The 25,195-nt window shown below is 52.5% G+C and overlaps 3 protein-coding genes and 1 long non-coding RNA gene across 10 annotated transcripts; 1 reads left to right on the forward strand and 3 right to left on the reverse strand.

Annotated features, from left to right (window-relative positions):
* Positions 1-1,420: 1,420 nt before the first annotated feature.
* On the reverse strand, positions 1,421-3,373 carry SH3BGRL3 (SH3 domain binding glutamate rich protein like 3). The gene is made up of 3 exons (XM_010723236.4): positions 3,220-3,373; positions 2,744-2,911; positions 1,421-2,350 (listed from the first exon to the last, which is right to left on the reverse strand). The coding sequence occupies exons 1-3, from the start codon at positions 3,265-3,267 to the stop codon at positions 2,285-2,287; spliced, it is 282 nt and encodes a 93-aa protein (XP_010721538.1). The 5' UTR covers positions 3,268-3,373; the 3' UTR covers positions 1,421-2,284.
* A 105-nt stretch (positions 3,374-3,478) lies between these two features.
* CEP85 (centrosomal protein 85) lies at positions 3,479-16,642 on the reverse strand. Of its 3 annotated transcripts, XM_085209030.1 has the most exons (14): positions 16,504-16,642; positions 16,239-16,373; positions 15,322-15,474; positions 11,497-12,221; positions 10,738-10,871; positions 9,759-9,876; positions 9,207-9,392; positions 8,699-8,851; positions 8,282-8,436; positions 7,658-7,778; positions 7,146-7,196; positions 6,953-7,060; positions 6,075-6,303; positions 3,479-5,818 (listed from the first exon to the last, which is right to left on the reverse strand). In XM_085209030.1, exons 2-14 carry the CDS (start codon positions 16,291-16,293, stop codon positions 5,655-5,657), a joined length of 2,352 nt encoding a protein of 783 aa, XP_085065156.1. In that variant the 5' UTR covers positions 16,294-16,373; positions 16,504-16,642; the 3' UTR covers positions 3,479-5,654. The 3 variants fall into 3 exon arrangements, with proteins under 3 accessions (XP_085065156.1, XP_010721541.1, XP_010721544.1); XM_010723239.4 differs by lacking the exon at positions 16,504-16,642 and having other exon boundaries at positions 16,091-16,373; XM_010723242.4 differs by lacking the exons at positions 16,239-16,373; positions 16,504-16,642 and having other exon boundaries at positions 12,692-15,460.
* A 346-nt stretch (positions 16,643-16,988) lies between these two features.
* Positions 16,989-23,239, reverse strand: CNKSR1 (connector enhancer of kinase suppressor of Ras 1). 5 transcript variants are annotated; one of them, XM_010723243.4, is made up of 21 exons: positions 23,080-23,239; positions 22,605-22,762; positions 21,773-21,963; positions 21,610-21,694; positions 21,377-21,418; positions 21,077-21,292; positions 20,941-21,000; positions 20,500-20,568; positions 20,214-20,333; positions 20,006-20,085; positions 19,566-19,678; positions 19,344-19,489; positions 19,149-19,179; positions 18,884-19,056; positions 18,730-18,803; positions 18,561-18,632; positions 18,406-18,479; positions 18,175-18,239; positions 17,998-18,100; positions 17,544-17,725; positions 16,989-17,471 (listed from the first exon to the last, which is right to left on the reverse strand). In XM_010723243.4, exons 1-21 carry the CDS (start codon positions 23,129-23,131, stop codon positions 17,271-17,273), a joined length of 2,307 nt encoding a protein of 768 aa, XP_010721545.2. In that variant the 5' UTR covers positions 23,132-23,239; the 3' UTR covers positions 16,989-17,270. The 5 variants fall into 5 exon arrangements, with proteins under 5 accessions (XP_010721545.2, XP_085065154.1, XP_085065155.1 ...); XM_085209028.1 differs by having other exon boundaries at positions 21,077-21,418; XM_085209029.1 differs by having other exon boundaries at positions 21,610-21,963.
* On the forward strand, positions 23,036-24,899 carry LOC146542786 (uncharacterized). The gene is made up of 2 exons (XR_014879664.1): positions 23,036-23,176; positions 23,261-24,899. It is a non-coding gene; the product is annotated as an uncharacterized LOC146542786 (long non-coding RNA).
* The last annotated feature ends 296 nt before the right edge of the window (positions 24,900-25,195 follow it).

Consider the following 25,195-nt stretch of genomic DNA (forward strand, 5'->3'; position numbering starts at 1 on the left):
TGCTCCCCAGGTGGATGGTTGCTCTTCCCCAGATCAGGTGGGCTGCTATCACAGGGATTTCTGTTAGCTCAAGGCAGAGGCCTGGTTATATTGGCTGGAGGTTATATTGGCTGATCTCTGCTCAGGGAAGGCTGCCAGCTTTGCATTGGTACCAGGGCAGTTACTTACTTGGACTCAGGGATTCTCTACAGCAGCAGATATCTGGGCAGGACAGACAAACAGCAAGGGTCAATCTACTTTCCACAGAGTTGCTGCCCAGAGATTTCAACTGCATTTATACCAAAGTAATGCAGGCTCAATTATATGGTCTTGAGCAATGGCCTTGGGCCGTTGCAATACTGGGACTGAGCCAGCCTCCTTCCAGCCAGGAGATCCTGCTGCTGGGTTTCCTGGACGTGAGCAACTCCTTTCCTTGGACAGCCCCCAGCTGCAGAAGGGCCGAGGCTCACAGCCACATAGAGCAGAGCCTGCTGTGACTTCAAGCTGCTGCCTTCCTCCATCCCAGCCTGCTGCTTTGCTGCAACAGGACACCGTGTCATTGGAGAAGAGCATAATCCCTTTGCTTCTCTGCTGAACCCTGAGAGTAAAGCATCTTCCTCTCCTTTAGGCTGGGGCCACGCTCTGCAGGCCCCTTTCTGTGCACATTCTTCCCATTTCAGCTCTGACAAGCTCCCACTTGACTCCCAGCTGATAACACTCCCACGTGTGCAAGGCAGCGCCTTCTGGCAGCTTCCCTTTTAGCAGAAGCCCAACACGTGCCATCACCCAGCCCTCTTTAAAGGCTCCTGATAAAAACATTTATTTGGTTGTAATTTCCACTTTCATTAAGAAGCAGCTAGACACAGAAATAGGGCAGGCTGGTCTGAGCACTTCCTGGGGCAGCTCTGCTTTCCCAGTCCCCTCTGACCAGAGCCGAGGCACGCAGAGCTCACACAGGAAGCACCACAATCACGGGCCAGCTGCCTCCACAGCCTCCCTACAATCAGTGACTCAATGCTTGCAGCTGTCCGCTAGTTTCCTCCCTTTTCCACATACACTCTTGTATTTGCTTTAACAGACCCCTCCTACAGGGCACTGCCCTTCTGCAGAGAGATGGTCTATAACCAACCAGGTTATTCCAGTTCTGTATTTTGCCCCTGGGTCTGGCTGCAGCTGTCCCTTTCCCAGGCTGTTCTTACCGCACATAGGAGTAGGCTGCTTAAGAGAGGAACCTGCCACTGCTGCTTTGTTGGATACTGAGACAAGTCCCAGGAGTCCTTCATTAGCAGCAGCGGTCTGAGGCATTAAGATCTCTGTGTCAGGCTGCAGTAGCACAATCACCTCAGCTCCTCCAAGATGGAACTGAGTTAGAATCATTATGTAGACTATTTAACCTGTAGAAATAAAAGCAATTTAAAAGGAACCCACAAGTACCAGAACAAAAGGTACAGTAACATTTAATAGCATCTCAGAAGACAACGCTGGTTATAAACTCACTTTTTGGCAGGAAAACAAAATGCACTTGGTCCAGGTTGCAAAAAGCCAACAGAAAACAGGAAGGGTAAGTTAGCTGGAGCATCAGCTGTTGTGAAGCAGCCCTGAGCCATCAGCGCTCACCAGGGAGCCCTCAAACTGCGTCACAGCAGAGAGCACTGATGGAGCAGTGCAGGTTCCAGCTCCAGGCCCACCCGCTCCCAGCCTGCCAAGGGACACCTCAGCCCCAGCCTGCTCCCCAGTGGGTGGTCAAACCTAGCTTTGTGCAGTATTTCTGCATTAAATTATTAAAAAACAAAACAAAAAACTTAGTTGCCATGATCTGTGCAGTTGAGATGAAAGTTTTTTTTTTTTTTAAAAAAAAAAAAGGAAGTGAGGCAGCAGGATTTACAATTTTAACAGCAACTGGGAGGAGTGGGAAGTAACATGCAACCCTAAAAGCCCTTTCCTCCTAAAGCAGAAGCTCTCCCTGTAGAGGAGAAGGCTGACGGACAGCTGCACTTCGCACAGCCCAAGAGGCTTTGCTGTTTACAGAGGCACTGGAAGCTGCGGTGTGAGCCAGGCCCAGCTCTGTTCTAAGGCCATGCGCAGCGAGCATCGGGCTTTCTTTGGATCCCTCTGAGATGACATCGGGATTAGGCAGGAAGGAATCGTAGGCAGCTGCAGAGAGTGGTTTTGGTCACGGGTTTCCTGGTGCTGGAATACAAGTTGCGGTGCCAGGACAGCGCTGACAACCTGGAAGTGAAGATGGTCGGAGATGGGGATGCTCAGGAACGCAGGTAGAGTCCAGGATGGGCGGAGAGCCTGCGGGTCAGGCCAGCTTCAGGAACTCCTGCAGGGTGTTTTGTTCCACCGCTTCCACAAAGAGCTCATAATCCTGCAGGGAAGAAAGCACCTTGTTGCTCACAAGCAAGAGGCACGTAGCCCCAACGCCCGTGTGCTGCACGCTCCCTCCAGGCGGGCAGTGCAGTCCTCCCAGCACCCAACACAAATGTGCACAGCGCGGCTGCCAGGAGGTCACATGGAAGATGATGGGGCAAAGCCATGACAGCCCCGCACTGCACAGCCCCACTGCCCTTGGGCACACACAGCCGCCCCAGCACTGCATTGTGCTCCACATGCAGATTAACGCTGACTGCCTTTTGTCCAAGCACCTCAAGGGGAAACACCTTTCCAAAAGCATCCCGAGGGCATTTGTAGCAAAACCAGGGGATAACGTCATTGCCCTCCAATCCGGCTCTCACAGCACCGACCCCCAGCGCAGCCTTACCCCGCAGTAGTGGTCTCCATTGACAATCTGGGGTGGGATGGCTTTGGGGTTGCCCGCCTTTGCCCTCATCTCCTCCCGGAGAGCGTTGTCCTGGGAGATGTCCACCAGCTCGTACTTGATGTTCTTCCCATCGAGGATTCTGGTCACTTCGCTCTGCTGGGATTTGATCTGGAAGCCGGGTGGCAAAAGCAACGTTATCGGGATGCGGTGAGGAGCTCCGAAGGGTGAATGCACGCTCAGCGCATCAGACTACACCTGGCCGGGGGGGCCTCTGTTGGAGGGGGAGGGGAAGCGCGCAGCACAGATCCGCGAGCAGAGCAGACAGGGACGGGAACCGGGAGAGACGGCGGGAGAGCAGGGAGGGAACGCCAGGATGGGGCGCGGTGGGGTGGGGAGGGTCGTGTCTCCATCGGAAGGGACGCCCGCCCGGGGAACGGAACCCCGCCCTGCCCCAGCCGCACCGCGCAGCCCCTCACCTCCCGGGAGCCGGTCACCGACGTGCTGTACACCTTCAGAGCGCTCATGCTGCGCCCGCGGCCGCTCCCTGCGCACAGCCCGGGCGGGGGACGCTCGGAGGGCGGGGCGGGGCGGCACCGCCCTGCATGTGACTGCAGCGACCAATGGAGCCGACGGGCGCGGGCATGCGGGGCTGCCACCAGCAGGGCCCGGCCGGGGGCTCGGAGTCTGGGGGCCCCGGACCGCTTCGCGCCGCCTCGCGGGACTGCTTTGCACGAGTGGAGCAGAGCGGCTTTATTGTATACTCAAAACATTCGGTACAAACAAGCGGGTAAGACAGACGCCGATATAAATACACCCGTGCTCGACTCGATGGAGGAAAACGACGCGAGGCTGAACGCCAACCGTCGGAATACGAACTGCACGACAAGCAGAGGTGAGGCGCGTGGTCCCGCACCCTGCGCAAAGAAAGGGCCGACGTTCCCCGCCCAGCTGGGTCTGCGATAAGGCCAGAGGTCGTTTTGCAGCACAGAAGCACGGACGTTTCCTGCAGGGTAACACGCAAAGCAGTGACACAGAAGCCGGGGCTCAGCAGGGCTGGGGCAGCCAAGCCAGCCTTAGGGCAGCGATGTTCTGCCGTGATCCCGTTTGTGCAGCCGGTTTTGGACAGGCAGGAGGCACACGTGTTCCTGCACCTGAGTCACATCTCCCACCGCACCCTGAGCAGAACAGCTGCTGAACAGCACGTCCCCACCTGCAGCAGAGCGGCTGTGCGGCTCTGCCTTCCGTGCCAGAGCTGCTGGCAGCCAGGACCTCAATAAGCTTTGGACCACAGTGAGCTCAGGACGTGGCACCAGCAGTGTGGGGACAGAGCCTGAGATGTAACACAGCAGATGCTGGAAGCTCTGCATGCTGTCCCACAGCTGGCTGGCATGGCGCACTAACCAGCTTGTTGCCAGCAGCCACTGAGGAGGCCAAACTTCAAGAACAAAACAGATTTGGTCTTAAATCTTAACACAAAAGTTACAACAGCACTTCTCTCAAAATTAGGGCTCACGGCCCCAGTGTGAACCAAGAGCAATTGAAGGGGCAGAAGTTTCAGCAGTACTGACGTTCCCTGTTTTACCACTGACTTCATAATCTATGAGTCAAGAGATAGCAACCAACGCAAGTTGCACCCTTTGCACCACAGCACTGTCTCAAGCCAACACTCAGGACTGTAAAGTTGCCACTAAGATTAAGGAATTTGTGACAAAACGAACTGTATTCCATACCAATTTAGATTCCAATTATTTGGCACAGGAGTGGGGAGCAAGCAGAGAACCAGAGGCAGAGCTAGAACAAAACCTGAGTAGTTGCAGCCTCACTGGCATCAGGAGGAGCTCTCACATCCAGCTATACAATCCTGCTGCCATTTTAGGACCAGAATGGCTTTCTTCTCAACAAGGAGCAAGCAGAGCCATGCAGGTGTCTCCTAACAGGCCTGCAGCACGGTCCCCCTGTGCAGAGAGTCCCTACAGCTCAGGCAGGAGTTATGTACATTCAAAGCCCTGCAGGATTGTTTGCAATGGCTCTAAAGGCTGCTACAATAAATAGTAATTCCTCACCCTGCCAGCAGATGAATTAGGCACAAAGCAGTGTGTGGACAGGAAGCTTTTGTAGCACATTTAAGGCACTTCAGCATCAATCCATTTCCTCTGTAGTCTGGATCATACACACACTCAGTGTGCTTTTTCAGAGGGAAAAGGTTTAAGGCTTCTAGGATACAGGATCTAGGGACAGTGTTTTGAGTCTTCTGTTAGTGTTGTTTTATTCCCCAACTCCTGTTGGCTACCAAAAGACTCTGGCTGCATTTACCTGAGCAAAGCAGGTCCTGGTGCATGAATGGCTACACAAGCATCCACGCCAGAACTGCACACATAGCACCTGACGAGTCTGTAGCATGGTGATGTAATTAGTGGTAGGATAATCAGCACACCTGCTTGCCTACAAAATCCACAGATATCCCCTGAACGTTCTGATAGTACTCCACTCTTATAAATTGCACAGGATCTGCGCAGAGAATTTATCAGAAAGACCAGGGCATACATTCTCTTTTAGTGTTGGTTTTAACTGTCACATGTGAATGTTCAGTGTCTGACATGCCTGGGAAGCTATTCAGAATTCATCTCCCAGAGTGAGAGAGCACACCAGCTCCAGCAAAGACAACAAAAAACACATTCCATAAGATCAAAGCTACTGCAAAGCCTGACACTGAAGCCCTGAATGATTCCAGTTAGCCAGTCAGCAGATAAACACTTCTGGCAACAACCCCCAATTTCTCCTGGATAAGCCACATGTTTGCACCCAAGCATTGGGATGGTAAAGTGCTGAATAGGTTTTCAGTTGTAGGAGTTCTAGTCTCCTGAGAGTTTCAAGTCTTCATTTCCAGTCTTACTTTGGGGGAGAGCTCTCCTCACTGAGTGATGCAGTTGTCTCCCATGTCCTGAGCATATCTGTCAGATATTGCCGTTCTTAAGTCCTCCACCTCTTTGTGAAGCTGTTTTACCTCCACCAGTTTTTTTGCAAGCACATCGGGGCTCAGCAAGTCGTCCTTCTCCTTAGCTGAGTACTGCACAGCTGTGGAATCATAGAAAAGAGTTACCTCAGGTATGATTTCTGACCAACAATCCCATGCATCTGCAAGTGAGACAAAAATCATTTTTGCAATAGACATATTACTAACATGTAGCTGTTACTGTATGCACTCTTAAAGCTTGCTAACTGCAGTAAGAAGGTTCAGGAAAGTAAGAATCTTCTAAACTGTATGTAAGGTATTTAATTCTACTGCAGCACATGAAACAAAGGATTTGCTATGCCATCACTGCATACTTACAGCGAATGCCCAGAAGCAGGGAGAGATTAGGATCCTTGCCCTGAGCCCTCTGAGTGACAATGCTGTAGACAGACTGCAAATCCTGCAGGCAGCTGGCCAGCTCACAATGCAAGTCCTGGGCAAGGCGGGCAGTCTCAGCAGGCAGGGGCTGAGCTGTCAGCTCTGCCTGCCGGAGCCGTTCCTGAAGGGTCAGGTTCTTCTCAATGAGATCCTGGTTCTGCACTGAAAGCTGAACAAGTGGCAGCAGATGAGTGGTCACTTGGTACAGAACAAGAACACTTCAAAGCAGCTTAACACAATTGCTCAATGATGATGGGAGCACCAACGACAGGAGGAGCAGGTCTACATAAAGCCCTCCAGACTCTCTCCAAGTGAGAGTGAGAAAGTGAGCAAGTGTCAGCCCTGCAGAGTTTGAGCAGCCTGCTTTCCTGGCTAACAGGAAGCACTCAGTGATGCTGTGCCATCCCTGACACGGTGTGACAAAACAGAAAAGTACAGCAGCATCTCATCCCCACGCTAGCCATCTCTTCCCTCAAAGGCTGCCACTGTGCTTAGGCTCCTTAAGCTTGAGACTGAGGCTCAGTCCTGCCCTTCAACCAGGATTGCAGTTGAGTTTGGACTCATGTTCACTGCCTTGCTGCCCCCAACTGGCCACCTTGGTGTTGTCCCATACAATCCACAGCCTCATCTGAAGTTCCCGAAGCAGAAACTGCCTCTCCCCTCCTGTTTTTGAACAGAAGATCTCCTTTTGGAGCACTGACAGAGCAAGTGACAGGCAGCAAGCAGGACAGATTGTGCTGCTGACTGCAAATTAGAAGCCCTGCTAAAAACCACAGCCTGCCATTCATTCAGCTGTTATACTCAGGTACTGCTCTGACCTCTTTCACTGCAGTCCGGAGCTGCTGCAGCGCATTTTCCCTTCTCACTGCCTCCTCTTTCAGAGCTTGGCTTGTTCCTTCTTCCTGGGCCACCTGTTCTTCCAGGTTCTGCAAAAGACCATGGGAAAATGGTAAGTTTGGCTTGCTTTATAGAAAATTGAATTTCTAGGTACTTCCACAGCCACCTTCTCACCTTCACTTGCAAAGACAACTGCTCCATCTTCTGCTGCTGTTTTTCCACAATCTGGAATAAAAAGCACAGGTGTTGCAACTATGAGCCACAGAGAATTTCAGCAATACCACCAGGACTCTTCCTTCAACAGGACAGCAGCGATCCCTCTCTTCCTTGTTCCTGTCCACTTATTACTTTAATTACTGCCTACATTAGTAGGAGATTAAGATGCCCTAATAGAACGTACTTTAGAAATATCAGCTACAAACAGATCAGCAAAGTTACATTCTTGTGGTTTTCTTCTCTCCTCTACATTCTGCAGCTTTTCTCCAGTAGTCCTCTAGGAGTGCATGATTATCACATTAAGAACAGTTCTTAAAACCTTTTGGTTTAGAATTATAGGAACTGCTGTTTCAGTGCAGTTATAACTACCTATAAATGCAAAAATCCTTGACTTCGTTTTTGTGCCCAGTGTGACTCCCTGGAAAGCAAAGAAAAAATAATTATGGTTCCCAGCTGGGAGAGCCTGTTACCTTCCTGAGGCAGTCGCATTCTTTCTTCAGAGAGTCATTTTCTATTTTCTGTTTCTCCCCATCCTGTACAGGAGGCCCTCTCTCTGCATTCTTTACACACTGCTGCACCTTGTCCTGCAAGCTGAAAATAGCACAACACCATGGGAAAACCAGTTTTATTTGGGGTGTTTCCCTCTAGATAATGTGAGGAGGCAAATGATTTCCATAGCAGATGTCAATGCTCTCAGTTTGCATCCCAGCTTGCAAACTCCAAAGGCTGTGAGGGAAGGAATCCCATTCCCTGGGCACAGTCCTGAGCATAATATTGGTGGAGTCTCAGACACTGCAGGCCATAAAGATCTATTTTGCAAGGAATTATGGTTAAGGCCAATAACCAGAAGAAACAAAAAACTAAGGAGGACAAGAGAAGTTGTTTTTCTTCCTGCTACTTTGATATTTTTCCACCCTCTACTCTTGGAATACAGAATTTGAGCAGTGCTTTGGTGAGTGGTTGCATAATCTTCACAAATTCATGGCAACCCAGTTCAGAGGTGGGACTGCAGATGTGCTAAAACATCATTATTCTCATGCAGTTACTACTTCAGTCCTAAGTTGAAGATTAGATCTAATCCTCTGTATTTTCACCTGTGCACAGTAGAGAGAAGTTCCAGTTCTTTATGTTTCTGGTTTTCTAGCTGCATCCCTTGCTCTCTGAATGCAGCTCGTACATCTCCAAGCTCTGTTTCTAGTGCCAGCACTGTTTCTTGCAGAGCAGTAATCTTCAGTTCAGATTCTTTTAGCTGTAACAAAGACAATCACAACACTAGAGATCTCCCAGGAATTTCAATCACAAGCACAATGTGTTCCAACTAACTACCCTTGCAATGCAGATTTTTATTACCTACGTGTGCCCCTTCAGTTGTAGCTCAGAACACCCCTTCCCAAAAAAGAGAGGGCTGTAACTTTACTTAGGCAGCTGCACAAGGGTTTATTTGCAGCTGCAGAAAAGCCACCTGAGCAACTATTTGAAGAGTTATCATCATTACCCAGATAAAGTTTTACCTTCTGACTCTGCTTCTGGTGGTCCTCAAGAGTTGGAAGATCAGCCAGGTATCGTTCCAGGGTCTCGATTCTCTGCTGCCTCTCCTTGTTTTGTTCATATTCCTTCTGGCATTTCTTTTTAAGATTATTAATGTGTTTTTCTCTTCCCTTTATCTGCAGGGATGGTTATATATGAGATTAGTTTATATTATTTCTTGTCCATTCTTCAGTCATCTGTATACCCACTCATTAATCTGTTTGTTCAGCACTCAATACCAAAATGCCACCTTACCTCGGCAGTATTTCTGCTCATTTAGCTAAAGACAGGCTTCTTTTCTGCTTAAAAGTACTGAAATACTTTTAACTGCAGGAGGAAAGATTTTTCCTTATAAAGCCAAAGTACTCTTTAAGGAGATCAGAATATACGTGTAACACATAGCTGTGAAAAACTTTCATTCACCTCTCTACGCTGACTTTTGACTTTTCAAAGATAAGACATCTTCCCATCTCTAGATCAATGGGATCATACCCTTTCTTCCTGCTTCTTTAAATCTTCTGCATATTTTTGCATATTTTCCTTCAGTGTCTCCTGGATCAGCTTTGCATCCACCTCTGCAGCAGCCAGTTTTCTTTCCAATTCAATCTTCTCCTTACTGAGAGATTCAGTCTTCTCTGTGAATTGTGCACGGAGAAATGTGTTCTCCCGTTGCAGCTCCTACAAACACAGACAGCCTGTGAGTTCTGTTCACCAGAGCTCAGTTATTAACTGGCAGGAAGCAGATGAGTTGTCTCAGAGTTGTATTTTTTTAATTCCCAACCATCGTTCAGCACATCTTATGCACTGCAGTCTCTGACGCTGCACTCGTCAGAGCTGGCAGACACTTGGATCAAAAGCACAGCTTCTGAGCAAACCCTGCACTTCAGGGCTCTCAAGAATCAGAAGCTCTCAGAGATGATATAATAAGGACCACATACATGGGATAATTTTACTCTGCACAGCCCTCCTCCTTGGGAAACAACTAATGAGGAGCGGTAGGGCCAACGATTTCAATACATGTTTCCCACTGGCAGCCTGCAGCACCTGCATTCTCAGCATGTAGACATCTCCATAGGGTGCTGGACAGCCAAGCAGGGCACTGTGAACCTGCAGTTCACTTTCCCGGACCTTCTGCTCCAACTGGGATATGTGTTGCCTTTGCCTGTAAACAAACAAAAACAAAAACAGGTAAGGCACTGTTCTCCAATATATCCCTTTTTTTTAATGGCAGTGGAGAGCAATACCACAAACAGTGCCACAGCAACTCTTACTAATGCTTGATAGACCAACAAGCACAGTGGAAAGACAACTCTGCAACTCAGAACAGGCCTGCACAGAGGTAATGTGAAAGCTGCTCATTTTGACCTTTCCACAATTTGCATAAACTTCTCTTCTCTCTCCTCCCCTCAGAATTTCCCTGCCCCACCCCGCAGCAATGGTACTACGTAAAACACACAAGCCTTGCATGTTCTGGAGGATCCAGGTCGACTGCAGAGTTTATCAGTAAAACAGACATCAGAGAACTCAAGATGAGCAAACAGCTCATCTTTTTTAGAACTTTTTCAAAAAGTTTACAGTCCACTAGTATTATCTATTAAAAGTGCTCTTTGTTGGTTTAAACTCACAGAAACAACAAACAAATTTAACAGGAAGATCCCAAGAACTTCCAGAAAGTCCTCAAGCACAGAGGGGGTAGTTCTGACATTTTAGATAACTGTGATGTAAACAAAAATATTTTTCCATTACAAAACACAGAAAACTGTAATTGAAGTTGGTTTATTTGAACTCTTTAGGATCGTTGTCTCATTTTCACAATGAGGGGAGGAGAGCATGTTGGAAAAAGCCAACAAAACAAAATGGTTGTTTTCAAAAGTCAGTATGTTCTTCCTTCCAGGAAAATAAAGAAAGTCCATTCAGGTAAAATGGACTCAGATACGAGCTCTCTTTTGTATTTTTAAAACTGTCCCTTCCCAACAGGAAATACACTGAAGCCTTTAAACCCAGTGTCAGTTGAAGCTCTCACCTGTCAATGAGGAGCTCTTTCTCCTTGAGTAGGTTTTCATGGGAGTTCAGGATATTGATCCACTGGGCTGGATCAAGCGTAGGTAGTGGAGGAGAATACATGGAGGGATGGTGGCAGGCACCTCCATTTTGTAACTGAAAGAGGAGACAAAATAAGGAGGGAGAGGCTTATGCTCCACAGAGATAATTGCAACATTACTAGAGCTATTTTGCACACAGTGGGCTCATCTGCATGCCAGGACACAGCTATTTCAGTCTCTGTTGATGTCCAAGAACAAGCAACTTCACCCAAGAGCAACTGGCGATTAACAAATAATTTTAGATCACTGTGCTTGCTCACTGGAAACAATCTTCTCCATCAGGGTAGAGGTAGCAAAAGACAATAAGCAATTCCCCTCCTAAAAATGAACTGCAGTTTAACACATCTTCTGTGAAGATCTGTTTTCTAACAGGTACAGAATAGAACTGTTCTATAAACTGCTAAGAACTTCTGACAACTGACATGTTTTGGCTGATGGGATATTTCACCTCTGCATCTGAACTGTTGTGCAGTGTTTTAACACAATGCAATGCTGCTCAGAATAAGCAGCGAATGATACCTGTGACACCACATTGTAAAAACAAGTCATTAAGAAAATTATTTTTTGTGTAAGATAGGGAAAAGCAGAAGATATTCTTTCCCTCACTTCACAAGTCTAAAACAGTAATACATGAGTAAAAAGAAAGGATGGGTTTTAAACTCACACACACAATGCCCTACCTGCATTTGCTCTATTTGCAGTCGCACATTGTCCAGCTGTTGTTTCCAAGCACTGAGCTCACACACCCTCTCGTGCGGATGCAGCGTGCAGGTCTCTTGCATCCATGCTAGAGATGAGGGTGTTATAGGTTTTGGAAAGAAATTGTTGGTCTGGAGTCCTGTTGGCATCAGCTTGCTGCCACCTGGCCACATTCCGTCCTGGGATTCACAGGCTCCATTAGCCCCTGCAGATTGCTTGATCTCTGGCAGCACCTTATAATGGTCTCCTCCCGCCTCAGCTGCCCCAGAGTTTGGATTGAATTTCTGGAACCTTTGGAGAGGGTCAGCACACAAACTATCCAGAAAGAGAGACTGGTTAAGGGTGCGTTCAATGGCAGGGGTGTCAAACTTCCAAGTATCTTCTGTTCTCACGTGATCAGAACCAGGACGCCAAGATTGCTCAAATCCATTTTCCCCTGAAGTCCCATAGAGACGCAGCAGATCCCTGTGTGGCAGCTGAGATGACTTCCCAGCATTAAAGTCTCCGTTTCTCAGGAGTCCTGCATGTTCTGAAGCAGATCCTGGCACAGCAGTTTTGGAAGTACTCTGCAAACAGCTCTGCTCTCCTGCTGAGCACAGCTTGGAGGGTGAGGCACCCAATGTGGATGGCATAACATGGGCTGTTGGAATGGTCACTTGGGTTTTAATGGGCTGGAATGAGGAACCGTTACTGGAACTGCAGAAGTCTGGGGAAGAGATCAGCCATACTTTAATCTTGGAAATATTCTGACATGAACAGCCATTCCTCTGCTGAACATTTTTCCTCAAGAATCTAAAAAAGCAATTCTTTGCCCCCACCCCAAACAGCAACAGAACGAAGGCATACCTGTGCTCCCCCCCACTACAAGTTTACCACAGTAAACTGCAGGGAAAATCCAAGTTTAGTTCAGTACCCATTTTTAAGTGACTCTAGGTAGCTAGTATACTAGTTATTCCAGTATAAGCTTAAATAAACAAGGTTACCTTCCAATAATTTTAGAAATCAAAGCCTTTAAATCGAATAAAAAGGCTGAAACTTATTCAGCTGAACACTGAGACCTTGATCCTGCTCTGCCCATCCCACAGCTCAGTGACTTTGAGCCATCCATACCCAAACCTAACTGGAGCCTTCGCTAAGCCCATCACGAGCTTCACACACAGCAGAGCACTACATCACCAAGCAGTGGATCTTCCAACTCCTCCAGGATACAGCAGCAAAGGAACTTTTTCCAGAGGCTACAGTAATGGCTGTCGCCTTACTGCCATAGGAAATGATACAGCACAAGAACCCCAACGTGACCATGTCCTGTCAGATGGGCACCAAACCTGGCTACATGGAAATACAAGGTTATTCTTAGCAACTCTCAGATTTCAATGCAGCAACAGCATGAGCTGAGAAAGGCAAACACCAAAATGCCTGTTCCCTCTCCTCCTCCCAACATATCGCATATCACATTAATGCCAGGTTGCTTATAGATATACACAAACTTGTTTTCTCGTTTCTCAGCTAAACTTGTTTGGCTGAAGGCCCATCTCCATAGGATGTTCCTTTAATCCAAGGTCAGAACTGCAAGGTCACGCTCGCACATGCTTGTAACCTCCAAGCATTGCAACAAGCAGTAATAACAGGTAACACTTTGAATATGACTGAAATCTGGTTCTGAAAAGACCATCATAAAAACACTGGAGAACTAACATGAAAGGGCGAGATCCATTCCTCCAAAATGATCAGGAAAAGTGTTTGAGGGAAGATATCTCTTCAGACATTCCTTGGCTGTGTCCAGGAATCCTGGAGAACAATGTGCTACCAAGCAGTAACAAGAACACTTTGGCAAACAGAGAAGGGACAGTGCAATTTCCTTTTACAGCCTCTGAATTTATACCCCAGCATCACTGTCAGGAACTTGAGCCCTCTGACCAGCATGCTACACATGGACGCTGAAATCAGTTCCTTGAATGCACTGAGGATCATCACAACAACATTTCTACGTAATTGATGAGCTGATTTGAAAGTCAGCAGGGCTCAGTCAGTTGTCAGTGCTGCAATTCAGCCTCAGCTCTGGGAAAGACTGCGGCACTACAGACATTCAGAAGGGCAATTTCCTAAAGAAACACCATTGTTATCTCTCTGTCCTTAGCAAACAATTGGATGTTTTATTATCCTGAGAGAGGCTAAATGAGACACTTAAACATATGCTCTAGTAATATCTCCAGTAATCATAGAATCACCACTTATCACCAGTATTTCCCCACTAAGCCATGTCTCTTAGTACCACATCTAAATTTTTGTGGAACTCCTCCAGGGATGCCGACTCCCCACCTCTCTTCCCCTGACCACTCTTTCAGAAAAGTATTTCCTAATGTCCAACTTGAACCTCCTCTGCACAACTTGAGGCCATTCCCTCTAGTCCTATTGCTAATTATGCGGGAGAAGTTGATCCCCATCTCACCACAATCTCCCTTCAGGCAGTTGTAGAGAGCAATGAGGTCTCCGCTGAGCCTCCTCTTCTCCAGACTGAACAATCTCAGTTTCCTCAACTGCTCCTCAATGTCTTTCTTGTAATGAGGGGCCCAACACTGAACAAATACTCGAGGTGCAGCCTCAGCAGTGCTGAGTACAGAGGGATGATCGCTTCCCTGCTCCTGCTGGCTGCACTATTGCTGATACAAGCCAGGATGCCATCGGCCTTCCTGGCCACACTGCTGGCTCATGTTCAGACGAGTGTAAATGAGGACCCCCAGGTCTGTTTCTGCCACCAAGTCTTCCAGCCACTCTGTCCCAAGCCTGTAGCATTGCCTGGGGTTGTTGTGGCCCAAGTGCAGGACCTGGCACTTGCTCTTGCTTCATCCCATCGTCCTCAGCCCAGTGATCAGCCTGCCAGATCCCTCTGTAGGGCCTCAGGGCCTTCCTACCCACAGGCAGATCAACACTTTCTGCCAACTTTGGTGCCATCCCAAATATTTCTTCAACCATTTAAAAAAGCCTTAATTTCAACTCACACATTAGGATCCATAGCTCACTCAAAATGGACAGAATAAAAGGCTTGTGAGATGTACAAATGCATGAAATGTACTGTTTTAAAGAACAACACAAACTTCCTCTCTGCTGGAACAGGCATCAGTGAATCAATAATGTTTTATGTCACTTTCATGAATGAAAACACAAGTAGAAAAGATCTAAGAGACAAGAAATTTCACCTTCAGGGCTTTAGCTGAGTGCAAGCCACTGTTGTTGTCCAGCGAGAAGCACACAGCTTTCACACTGATAAGAGTTATACACAAAGGTACACTGATTTTAAATCTCTAGAATCATAGAATGGCCTGGGTTGAAAAGGACCACAATGATCATCTAGTTTCAACCCCCTGCTATGTGCAGGTTGCCAACCAGCAGACCAGGCTGCTCAGAGCCACATCCAACCTGGCCTTGAATGCCTCCAGGGATGGGGCATCCATAGCCCTCTTGGGCAACAAAGTACACAAGAGACTTGCTGGTAGATCACTTGTATGTATAGGTATCAAACCTATATCAATCACCAAGATGGCTCTTTCAATCTGCTAAAATGCTTATTAGTCAAAAGTCAACAATTTATTAGAGAAAAAGCAATTTCCTTAATTACTAGTTTATGTTTTAGGCAGTATATCTGAGTAGGGAGGCAGTGGTTTTGAAACAGTTACTAGATTTCATTATAGATTCTGCTCCCTCCAACTTGCACATACTAGGGTTCAGTAATATTGGGCTGTTTAATGCTTGTGGGTCCTTTAAGAACACCTTAGACAGTTATTGTGTGATCCCATGCTGACAATCACCTTCTGTGCTGTCGGAGCAGGAGGTCCCTATGCCCACATCACCACTGTCGGCCATGCTGGAGCAGCGACTGGTGCGGCTCTGGAACTTCACAGACAGCATTGGTGTTTTCCAGTCAGTCTCTGAGAAATGACTCTTCTGAGCAGTACTGGGATCTAGAGAGAGAAAGCCAGTGATGTTTGTGTTTAGCAAGCAGACTGAAAAGCCTTTTAATATATCTCACTGGTGACAGGACGAAGGGAAATGGCCTTGAGCTGCACCAGAGTAAGTTTAGGATGGATATCAGGAAAAACTTCCTTAAAAACTTTCCAACAGAAAGGGTTGTTAATCACCAGAATAGGCTGCCCAGGGAGGTGGTTGAGTCACCATCCCTGGATGTGTTTAAAAATTGGATGTGGTGCTCAGGGACGTGATTTAGTGGAGGGTTTTTAAAGTGAGGGTAGTGGGTTGTGGTTGGACTTGATGATCTTTAAGGTCTTTTCCAACCTGAGCAATTCTACGACTCTACGATTCTATATGTATCTTATTGAGCCATACCTACTTGTCCTTTGTAGCAGAAAATAAACTGATGCTTGCTCAACTTCCCATATTGCTTCTAAAGAAATTCCTTTTGCAATTATGAGGAATTGAAATACATGATTGAAAATCAATCCTGTTATAGAAGTCAGAATGCAGAAGCAATATTTCCAGCAACACGGCTGGTGGTGTTGTGATACCGATTGAAAAGGAGCAGCAGCGACGGCACACAGCAGTACGCATTTTTATACCAACCGTTAAGAAGCGATTAGCCAAGAGATGGACCGTAAATCTGCTCTATAGGCAGCAGCGCCGTGTTTCAGTGAAGCTCTGGGTCAACAGCTCCTCTCGGTCGCATTTCCCCGAGAAACGCTGGGATCCCCAGCAGCGCGGCAGCCCTTACCCAACGGATCGCCGCGCTGCAGCCTCAGCTCCGGCTGTTTCTGGAGAGCAGCCATCTTACGTGCTGCACAACCGCGGGGCGACGAGACGGGGCTTTAATCAGCGCAAAGCGAACCGCGATCCCACCGGCCAGGCCCTGAGGTGAGGAGAGGGGACAACAGCCCAGGATGGAGGAAGAGAAGCGGAGGGAACCGTAAGGAAGGGAGCGGTAAGAAAAGGAGCCGAGCGCGCCGCACGGCGCTGCGCCAACCGCCCACCCCGCTCACCTGCCCGCCGCGCCGCCCGCGCGCCCCGACCGTTACGGCCCCGGGCGGGGGGCGGAGCCAGCAGGACGCACCTCCCCGCCGCTCTCCCGCAGCCTATCGGAACAGGGAGCTTCACCGCCGGCTCGCGCCGATTGGCTGAGCGAAAAGATGGCCCCGCCCCGCGGCATTTGGTGGAGGAAAAGTGTCGGCAGCCGCCACCGCGGGGCGGGGTTCGCTGCTTTCTTGCGCGTGCGCCGTGCGGGCAGCGCGCTCAGGTGTGCCGAGGCGGGGGCAGCTCCGGCCCGAAGTGGGGGGCTCCGCTGTGGCCGTCAGCAGAGAGCAGAGCTCCGCGCTGCCCCTCCGCTCCCGGTCCAGCAGCCGGATCCCGCCATACTGGCTGTGTGGGTGCTCAGCGGTGCTGGAGGGCTGTCTGCTCCTCCCTTCCCCGAGAGCACGGCGGCACGTGGCGGGGCGGCCGGATGTCATCGCAGGGACACTTCGGCACGTGGCACGGCTGTCAGCGATTTATTAGCTGCAGAAGAGAGCCCGGCTGGGAGACACTGCAGTGGGGACGCGTTCCTCCTGGGGAAAGCTCCTGTCCTCAATGTGAAGCGTCCTCAGAAAAAAGCAGGACTGGCCCTGCGATGTCGCACCCCTGTGGGCGATGCAGCAGAAGCCACTGTGGGGGGCTGAACCTTCTAAAATGTCACCAAACCCCCATGCATCATCCAGGACTGGCAGTGCTGTGAGTTCAATGGGGAATGATTCCTGCTGGGGTCTGGGGGGTGTCAGGGCTCAGCTGCCCCAGCTGAAGGTCTCTGCTCAGCCTCGTGACCCCCGCCGCTGTCCTGGCCCTGCTGCCGTGCCCACCACTCCTGCAGCTCCTGGTACAGGTCCTGGTGCTCTTCTTTCCAGCGCTGGAACTTCTCAGAGGTCAGCGCGGCATCATCCAGCAGCTGCTCGAGGGCCTGCAGCTCGGCCAGCTTCGCCTGCGGAGGAAGGACGCATTTTGGGGGTGTTTTGGCAGGAGCTGGGGTTGGGGAAGAGCTGTGGGATCCCACCTTGAGCGTGCTCTGCAGGGCCCGCACCGCGTGCACCTTCTCGTTGATGCGGGGGTTCTTGTTGCGCCGGATGAAGGACTTACGGCACTGCTCCTGCGTCAGGAAGCGCTGCCGCCCGATGAGGGATACCCCGCCCTGCCTCAGGCACCACATCAGGCTCTCGAGATCCTCCTCGCAGGGCTCTGAGTGTGGAGATGGATGCCACGACATAGGGCAACCCCGAAACCCTGCTGGGCCACCCTCACCCATAGCCCACATCCAAAGGGGAGTTTGGGTCAAAGATCAACGTGGGCAAAGACACTAAAACACAACCCCTTAGAGCTGCAAAGACAAAGATTAGCCTCTGCACTTCAAAACAGGGCAGCTGTGAATTTGGTTAAAGGATGCACCCAGGATGACAGGGATGTGCCTTTTAGCACAGGGCACAGAGTCCCTCGTGCCAACCAGCACCTACCTACAGGTGAATGAGGCTGAGGGCTGCTCTGCGGGCTGCTGGATTCACCACTGGTCTGGAAGAGCTGGGCTTTCTCTGGGGTGTTCTGCAGCCTTTTCTTTGGCTGGAGAAGAGATGGGATGGGGATGAGATAAGGAACTGCTGTCCCACCCTGGGATGTCCCTTAGGGCCACTCACCAAGTCAAAGCCAGGTCGGGGAGATTCATCATCAGGGTCCTCAGCTTCTGTCTCGCTGTAGCAGTCTAGAGGCCATGGGGGAGGATGGAAGCAGAGATCCTGGGCCAGTCCCAGCAGCAGCACCGAGCATCACCCCCATGCACCCTCCTCTCCGTCTCTCACACTTTCCCCAAATCATGGGCAAAATTCCCAACGCTCCCACCCTCTCCCCATCTCCTTCCTCCATGTTACCTTCCTCCCTGTGCGGGACGGGCTGGTGGGCCAGTGCATGCTTTGTCTTAGCTGTGATCAGGTGGCTGACCCACCTAGGGAAAAAAGGCCAGACAGGCAGAGGGTCGTGGACAGCCCACTGCAGCAGAAACACTACAAGCTGTCACGTCACTCACATGCTCAAATCTGCCAGTGTTTCCGCAGCGAAGACAAAGGGCTTGTACTTCTCATGGGAGAGCTGGAAGACACTACAAGGAACACAAGCTGCCCTGAGCCCACATCCTGCCTCCCCCATGTCACCTGCTGCTCTGCAGGGACCCCACCAGCACCGCAGTGCCCACTCACTATTTCTTCTTCTGCTCCCTTGTGCTCTCCAGGTTGTAAGTGGCCACATTGATGAGACCTGCAGCCTTGTCATCCTGTGGGGGACACACAGTCCTGTCCACTGCCCGCCTTGGCACAGAGCCTGATGGCAGGGTGTAAGGGCATCCCCACTCACGTTGGGGTGGTTGTACCAGTAGAGTGTGTGGCCCTTCAGCACAAACCAGCAGCGCTTCCACTTCTGGGCCATGAAGCCCACATGGTCCTTCTTCTTCAGGAGCCAGCCATCGCAGTCCACCCGGCCCAGGTCCCGGCATGAGACCCGCCGGCGGCTCAGCCTGGTCGCCACTCCTGCAGTATTTTGGGGTACTTCAGGTGTGGGGCGGCAGGACGAGCCTCCAGCCTGCCTCACCCCAGCCTGGTGTCACTGGTGTCCCACTCACCTTTGGGTCTGCGTCCCGTCACAGGGCTGCCCTGGAAGGAGACAGATGAAGTGTGAAGCAGCACAGCACCCACAGCTCTGTGGGGCCCCCACCTAACCCACCCTTCAGCAGCAAGCTCAGCAGGCTGCCCCCCAGCGCAATCCTCGTGCCCCCCATGGATGTCCCCCAAAACTCCATGCTCCCACGAGCTCTCACCTCCCCGGGGGTCTGGCTGGGCTCTGCACTTTTTGCCCTGGGGGCTACGGTGGGACGGAACTCTGCAGTGCAGGGTTGGAGGGCACACAGTGAGTTTGGGGTGCCTTGTGGGGTGCTGGCCTCCCACACCACGTCCTCCCCAGCACCTGTAAACAGTGAGCGAGGCTGCAGCCTCCTGTCCGAAGGGGAGAAGTGAATCCTTCCCCTCGGCTTCCTCCATACCGAAACTGAGTGCTGCCAGCTGGAGCTCACCCACGTCCTCCCTGCGCAGGCTTGTGCTGTGTTCGTCCTCGTCAGTGGTGGGGTCCGGCCCTGAGTCCACGTCGGCAGTGGTGCTGGGGGGAGAAGGGCCCCCTGAGCCACACAGTGCCCCCCGCCTGGCTGTGGGGCTCCCAGTATTGCTCCCACCCGGAAAAGCTCCCAGCGGCAGTGAGCTCAGCCTGTGGAGCCAACGGCTCGACGCGCTTCTTTCCATTCCGGGAGAGGAGAAGGGTCATTTCTAAATATAGTTTCCTCCCCATTAAAACGTTACCAAGTGAATTAATTACAAACAGAGGCACTTCTCTTTGTGTATGTGTGTTGCTTAAGACTCCTGGCAGCTGCCCGGGCTGCTCACATGAAGGCTCTGCTCTGTAGCAATGGGATGCAAGATCGAGGCTCACCTGGATGCTGGGGACGACGGGCTGCTGGGGCACTCGCTGCTTTTGGGGAGATCCACAGCATCCAGAAGGGCACCTGGCACCTGTAGATGGAGCCTCAGTGCTTCACCTTGCATCGCCGCAATTTGGGATAACCTCCCATAGGGCTGTAGACACCTGGCTGTCTCCCAGCACAGCCCTGTCTAGCACTGGGAGCACTGGGAATGCTCACCTGCTGCCTGGTGCTCAGGGGGGAACCAGGAAGGCTGAGGGGCACCTTCTTCAGCACAAGTGACACTCCACTCGCCTTCTCCAGCAGCTTCTTTACCAGGTTGATGTGTGTCCAACCCACCTGCCAAGGGCACCTGGTGAGTAGGGGCACAGCCCGGCCCTGTGCATCTGAGTTCCTGCATTCCCCAAATCCTTCCCAGCCAGAGACAAGCACCCCTCAACTCCAGCTGTACTGGGGTCCCTCCCGGCCAAACCAATGTCCCCACATGTCCCCATCCCCAACTCACCACCACTTGCTCATTGACCTGCACGATCTCGTCCCCGGGCAGAATGCAACCCCCGTGCACAGCCAGGGCCTGGAGCAAATAGAGGCAGCAGGAAGCTTTATGGAGCTTTCCTGGCAGGGAAGACTTGGGGGCGGGGTGGCTCTGAGGGAGTGGGGTTAACCATTAACCCAGGGACTGACCCTGGCATCGGGCAGCTGCAAGGGTCCAGGTGGGAGGGATGGTGGGATGAGCTGCAGCCACTCATGGCATGAGTTGCCCAGACTCAGCCACATGTAGCCATCCAGCAGTCTGGGGATGCTAGAGTGGGACAAGGCCCTAAGAAGCTCCCAGGACCCAGCCTGACAGGCTGCAGTGTCCCAAATGGCCAAGGATAAAAGGGGGGACAAGGTGGCACCAGGGTACAGTGCCAGACAGACAAGAAGGGGACAGGCCCCAGCTCACCTCCAAGTTGGTCATGGACACAAAGTGCAGGCAGGAGCTGGTGGAGGTGATCTCCAGACCCTGCAGGTCAGTGGGGGAGGTGTGAGTGAGGGGGGATGAGGGAGAGTGAGGGGCACCGGGGCAGCGGATATCTCACCAGTAGGTTGTAGGGCAGCATCGGGGTGCTGGGGGATGCTGGAGGGCTGCCCCACAGTCCAGGGGGCAGCATGGGAGTGGTGGCGGAATCTGGAGGGCCATTACATGGTGTGAGGGGCAGTGCCAACTCCACGTGCTGCAGCATGGCCCTGCGGTCCAGCAGTGCTGGGGGACTGCAGCCCACAATGCTCTCGCAGATGCCTATGATGTGCTGGCACTGTGGGTAAAAACATGAAGATGGAGTGTGTCCAGCACTGCTAGGACCCCTATGCTGACAGCCCCCTCCGTGTCTAGCACTCACTATAAACAGAATCTGGTTGTTCTTTTCTGCAGTAGAGCAGTCCTGGGAGGAAAAATAGCAGGGATGAGTGAGATAGATCAGCATCCTTCTTCCAGCTCTCCCCACCACCTCCTCCCTCACCCCATCTCTCCCCCCTCTCCAGCACAGAAGGGGTTTTGGGGGTGGGAGATCGCCTGGCTGCCTTCCCCGCACCGTGCCTATCACCATGCCCATGTGGCTGTGTGGCCACCCACCATCTGCAGCACCTCCACTAGACGGGCACAGAGCAGGACGATGTCCCGAGTGGATGAAAAGTCATTCAGGGTGGAGAAGAGGTACCTGGAGGGGAGGTTTGAGAGCTCAGCACCAGGGCAATGTGTGCACAGCACCCATGGGTGCCCCTTGCCCGCCCCAGACCTGTTGAGCCAGGAGAAAAGCCTCTTGGCAGCTCCAATCAGGTCGATGACGCAGGCCAGCAGGGCCATGGGGGTTGGCTGTGGGGTGGCCCCCCCGGGTGACCCCTCAAGTACCACGGTCTCAGTGCACTGTGCCAGCTCCCGCAGCCTCTCTGTCAGTGTCCGCAGGCTGGTGCTTGCCAACTCTGTGTCCTGCAGTGAGGACGTGGCCAGGACAGTGGCCAGGAGTGGCCAGGATTCCTCCACAGCCCACTGTTCAGCTCAAGGAAATCTTAATGCCCCCCAGCCCAGAGTGTCTCTTGCTCCTTACTCCATCCAGCCCTAGGTAACCCCCCATGTCCTAACCAGTCCAGGTATCCCTGTATCCTTCCTCCAACCAGCCCACTGTGTCCCCATGTCACCTCCTCAACATCCATGCAGTGCAGGATGTCCCAGTATCCCCCTCTTCATGCAGCCAGGGTACCCCAGTATCCTATTCCATCCAGCCCATGCTATCTCCATGTCCCCCTTCAACCTCCGTCCATCCTAGAGTCTCCCCATGTCCCAACTCTATTGAGATCCAGGTGTCCCCTTTTCCCCTCCTCAAACTCCAGCCAGCCCGGGATGTCCCCATGTCCCCCTGCTCTATCCAGCCCTGGGTAACCCTCCATGTCCCCCCACCCAGTCCAGTTGTCTCCATGTCCCCCTTCAATCCATCAATCCCAGAGCATCCCCACGTCCCCTCTCCCTGCAGCCCACAGTAACCTGATGTCCACCTTCCATCCAGCCCACACGGTCTCTGTGTGCCCCCTCCATCCATCCCAGACCCCACCACCCATTGCACCGTTGCTCACCAGGGCTCTGAGCTGCTCCACGGCCTCCAGCAGCAGCTCCTGGTGTCCCACACGCCATACTCCCAGCGCCTCCAGAGCTCCCTCAGACAGCCTCAGCAGCTCAGTGCCTGCCAGACCCCACTCCTCAAAGGGATACCCCTGCACGGCTGCGTCCAGCCCTGCTGAGAGCCAGGCACACGGTGAGGGGGAGACCCTGCCAACCACACACTGTCCCCTGGCTCGGATGACCCCACGGTGGAGGGTGACACCTGGTTCCGTCCATGCACCGAGCACACCAGACCTCAGCCAGCACCGTGCTCACAGCCTCCACCTCTTTCCCTTTGAAATCCCTCAGGGTTTTGGGAAAAGGAAGAGTAAAGGTTGGGGAACGGGCTCCCGCTGCCACCACAGGGTAGCTCCCAAAGCAGGGACACCACCCTCACACCCGAGGGCTGAGGTCCTTCCTCGGGGGGGTATCGGGGCGGGGGTCTCTCACCTCGCATCCAGGCCGCAGTCTGCGCGGGGCCCCAAGCGCCCACAGGCTCCATGGCGGCGGAGCTGGAACCGCCCTCGCCGCTGCTCACCTGCGCCAGGTGAGGGCAGCCCCATTGGCGCACCTGAGTGCTGCTCACCACAGCTTCCTGCCTGCTCTCCTCCCTCCCTCCCTTCCGGTGCAGCTCTGTGGGGTGAAGCACTGCGACGCACCCCAGTGACTCACGCTGCAGACAGTGACATGCAGCCATCAAAACTCCTCACAGCGCTCACCGCGGGGAGCTCCATCCTCCGCTCCCCTCTGCTGAGCTGTGACTCCCCCTGCACCAGAGCTGAGGCCTGGCACAACTCACAACACCAACGCAGCCACAATGATAGGGATTTTGGAGCCCCCCCTCCAAACACAATTCCATTGCAATGGGGAAATTGAGGCCAGGCGCCAGCCTCACCTCCAACCATGCCTTTTCCAAGCCACAAACCCGCCCTGGTTCCCCCCCGAAACGCCTCCGTGCCGCCCCGCCGCGCTGTGTGCGCTTGGGGGAGCAGCGGGCGCTGATCACTGCTGACAGCCGCGCCGCGCCGCCGTGCGTGAGGGGCCGTGGGTCCGACCCTGCCGCTTCCTCCGCACCATGATCATCCGCCCCCGCCGCCTCACCCCGGGCTATTTCCGCCTGCTCCAGGTAAGGGGCTCACGGGGCTGGGAGGGGGCTGAGGAGAACCCCAAGATCCTGCCCACGCGGCTCAAAGGCCACAGAGCTGTGCTCGGCCCTGTCCTGGCTCGCGGGGAGCACAGAGCCCTGCCTGCGAGGCCTGCAGGCTGTGGAGCTCAGGAGGACCCCACAATCCTGACCATGAGGCTGGCAGGCCTTGGGGCTGCACTCGGCCCTATTCTAGCCCCAAGCAGGCTGTGAGGGTGCTGGGGGGCACCCCAGTAGCACATCGGGCACGAGCTGGGTGCAATGGGGGTGCTCAGGCCACGTAACCCCCCTGCTGGTGTTTTGGGGCTGGGGTCTGCCATTCCCACCTTCTTTATTTCCTCCAGATGCAGCTGGCAGCAGGGCGGGGGGCTGAGCCCAGGGAGCGGGCGCTGCCCCCCATGGCCCTGCTGCTGGCGGCTGCTGGGCTCTGCCTCTCCCTCTACAGCGCCCGGAGGATGGCTGGGACCTCCAAGGTCCCCCCACAGCCCTGATGGGCCATGGGAATGGTCCCCAGGTCCCAATCTAGGCCTTGGGATGGTGCCATGGCTCCCCCCTGCCAACCTACGCCACTGCCCCATCCTGTCCGTCCATACCTTGGAGCTGGGGAACATACACCTATCCCTGTCTTGGGAGAAGGATGCCACAGGATAGGTCACGAAGTTGACTCAAGCCCTCAACAACACGAAGGGATGCAGCGAGCAGGGCCCAGGGCCACCAGCACAGCCCCAGGCCCCACCGAAGCCCCAGGATTGGGCACGACACCAGAAGATGGAAGAGCAGATTGAGGAGCCGAGTGCCACTTCACCCCCCCATTAGAGGCAGAAAGGAGGTCAGCTCTGAGCGGCATTAGGTAATAAAGCACTGGGACCAGGAACAGCCTCTGAAACGCGTGGACATGGGGCTGCCTCCTGCCCAAGGGTAAAGAGCACAGTCAGTGCTTCTCCCAGTGCAACCACAGCCTTCCCCTTCCCCATGCTCACTGACCCTGAGCGGAGAGTGGGGCTGCTCCCCCCCCCAACAGAGGTTTGGATGCTGACAGCTGGATTTAGTTGCTTTGATCTCTGAAGGCAGGGGGGAACAAATCCAGGCAGTGTGCATGGAAATAAATCCTTTCCTTCTGAACAAAGCTGTGTTGTTGTCACACTGCTAAGCAGCAGGGAGAAAAAAACCCCGGTAAGTGGCTCAGTGCAGTATTGGTACTGCCACCAGCAGCAACACAGGGACACAATGCCATGTGATCAGCAGAAGCGGGTGGGGGGGATGCAATGAGGGGACCACATCGTACCTATGCACAGCCCCAGCCCCTCACTTGCAGAGTTCCACCAGACCAAAACTCAATGACACTGATTTTCTACAAGTCTAGAAGTGTAGCCAGCCCCACAGTGAGCTGCTTACAATAAACCCAAGTGCCTGATGAAGACT

The sequence above is a fragment of the Meleagris gallopavo genome, chromosome 25, assembly GCF_905368555.1.
Source record: "Meleagris gallopavo chromosome 25, MGAL_WU_HG_1.1, whole genome shotgun sequence".
In the NCBI taxonomy this organism is placed as follows: Eukaryota; Metazoa; Chordata; class Aves; order Galliformes; family Phasianidae; genus Meleagris; species Meleagris gallopavo.

Bases quoted from the DNA above. Each gene is read 5' to 3' on its own strand.
- SH3BGRL3 (XM_010723236.4), bottom strand. From the start codon at position 3,267: ATGAGCGCTCTGAAGGTGTACAGCACGTCGGTGACCGGCTCCCGGGAG. The intron at 2,912-3,219 runs GTGAGGGGCTGC...CCCGGCTTCCAG, and splicing joins CGGTGACCGGCTCCCGGGAG to ATCAAATCCCAGCAGAGCGA. The intron at 2,351-2,743 runs GTAAGGCTGCGC...TCTTCCCTGCAG, and splicing joins ATGGAGACCACTACTGCGGG to GATTATGAGCTCTTTGTGGA.
- CNKSR1 (XM_085209026.1), bottom strand. From the start codon at position 23,131: ATGGAGCCTGTGGGCGCTTGGGGCCCCGCGCAGACTGCGGCCTGGATG. The intron at 21,964-22,604 runs GTGAGCAACGGT...TCCTCACTGCAG, and splicing joins TGGAGCAGCTCAGAGCCCTG to GACACAGAGTTGGCAAGCAC. The intron at 17,726-17,997 runs GTAGGTGCTGGT...CTCCACACTCAG, and splicing joins TCAGCCTCATTCACCTGTAG to AGCCCTGCGAGGAGGATCTC.
- CEP85 (XM_085209030.1), bottom strand. From the start codon at position 16,293: ATGGCTGCTCTCCAGAAACAGCCGGAGCTGAGGCTGCAGCGCGGCGAT. The intron at 8,852-9,206 runs GTATGATCCCAT...CCATCCCTGCAG, and splicing joins TAAAGAAGCAGGAAGAAAGG to ATAAAGGGAAGAGAAAAACA. The intron at 5,819-6,074 runs GTAAGTATGCAG...ATGATTCCACAG, and splicing joins CCTGCTTCTGGGCATTCGCT to CTGTGCAGTACTCAGCTAAG.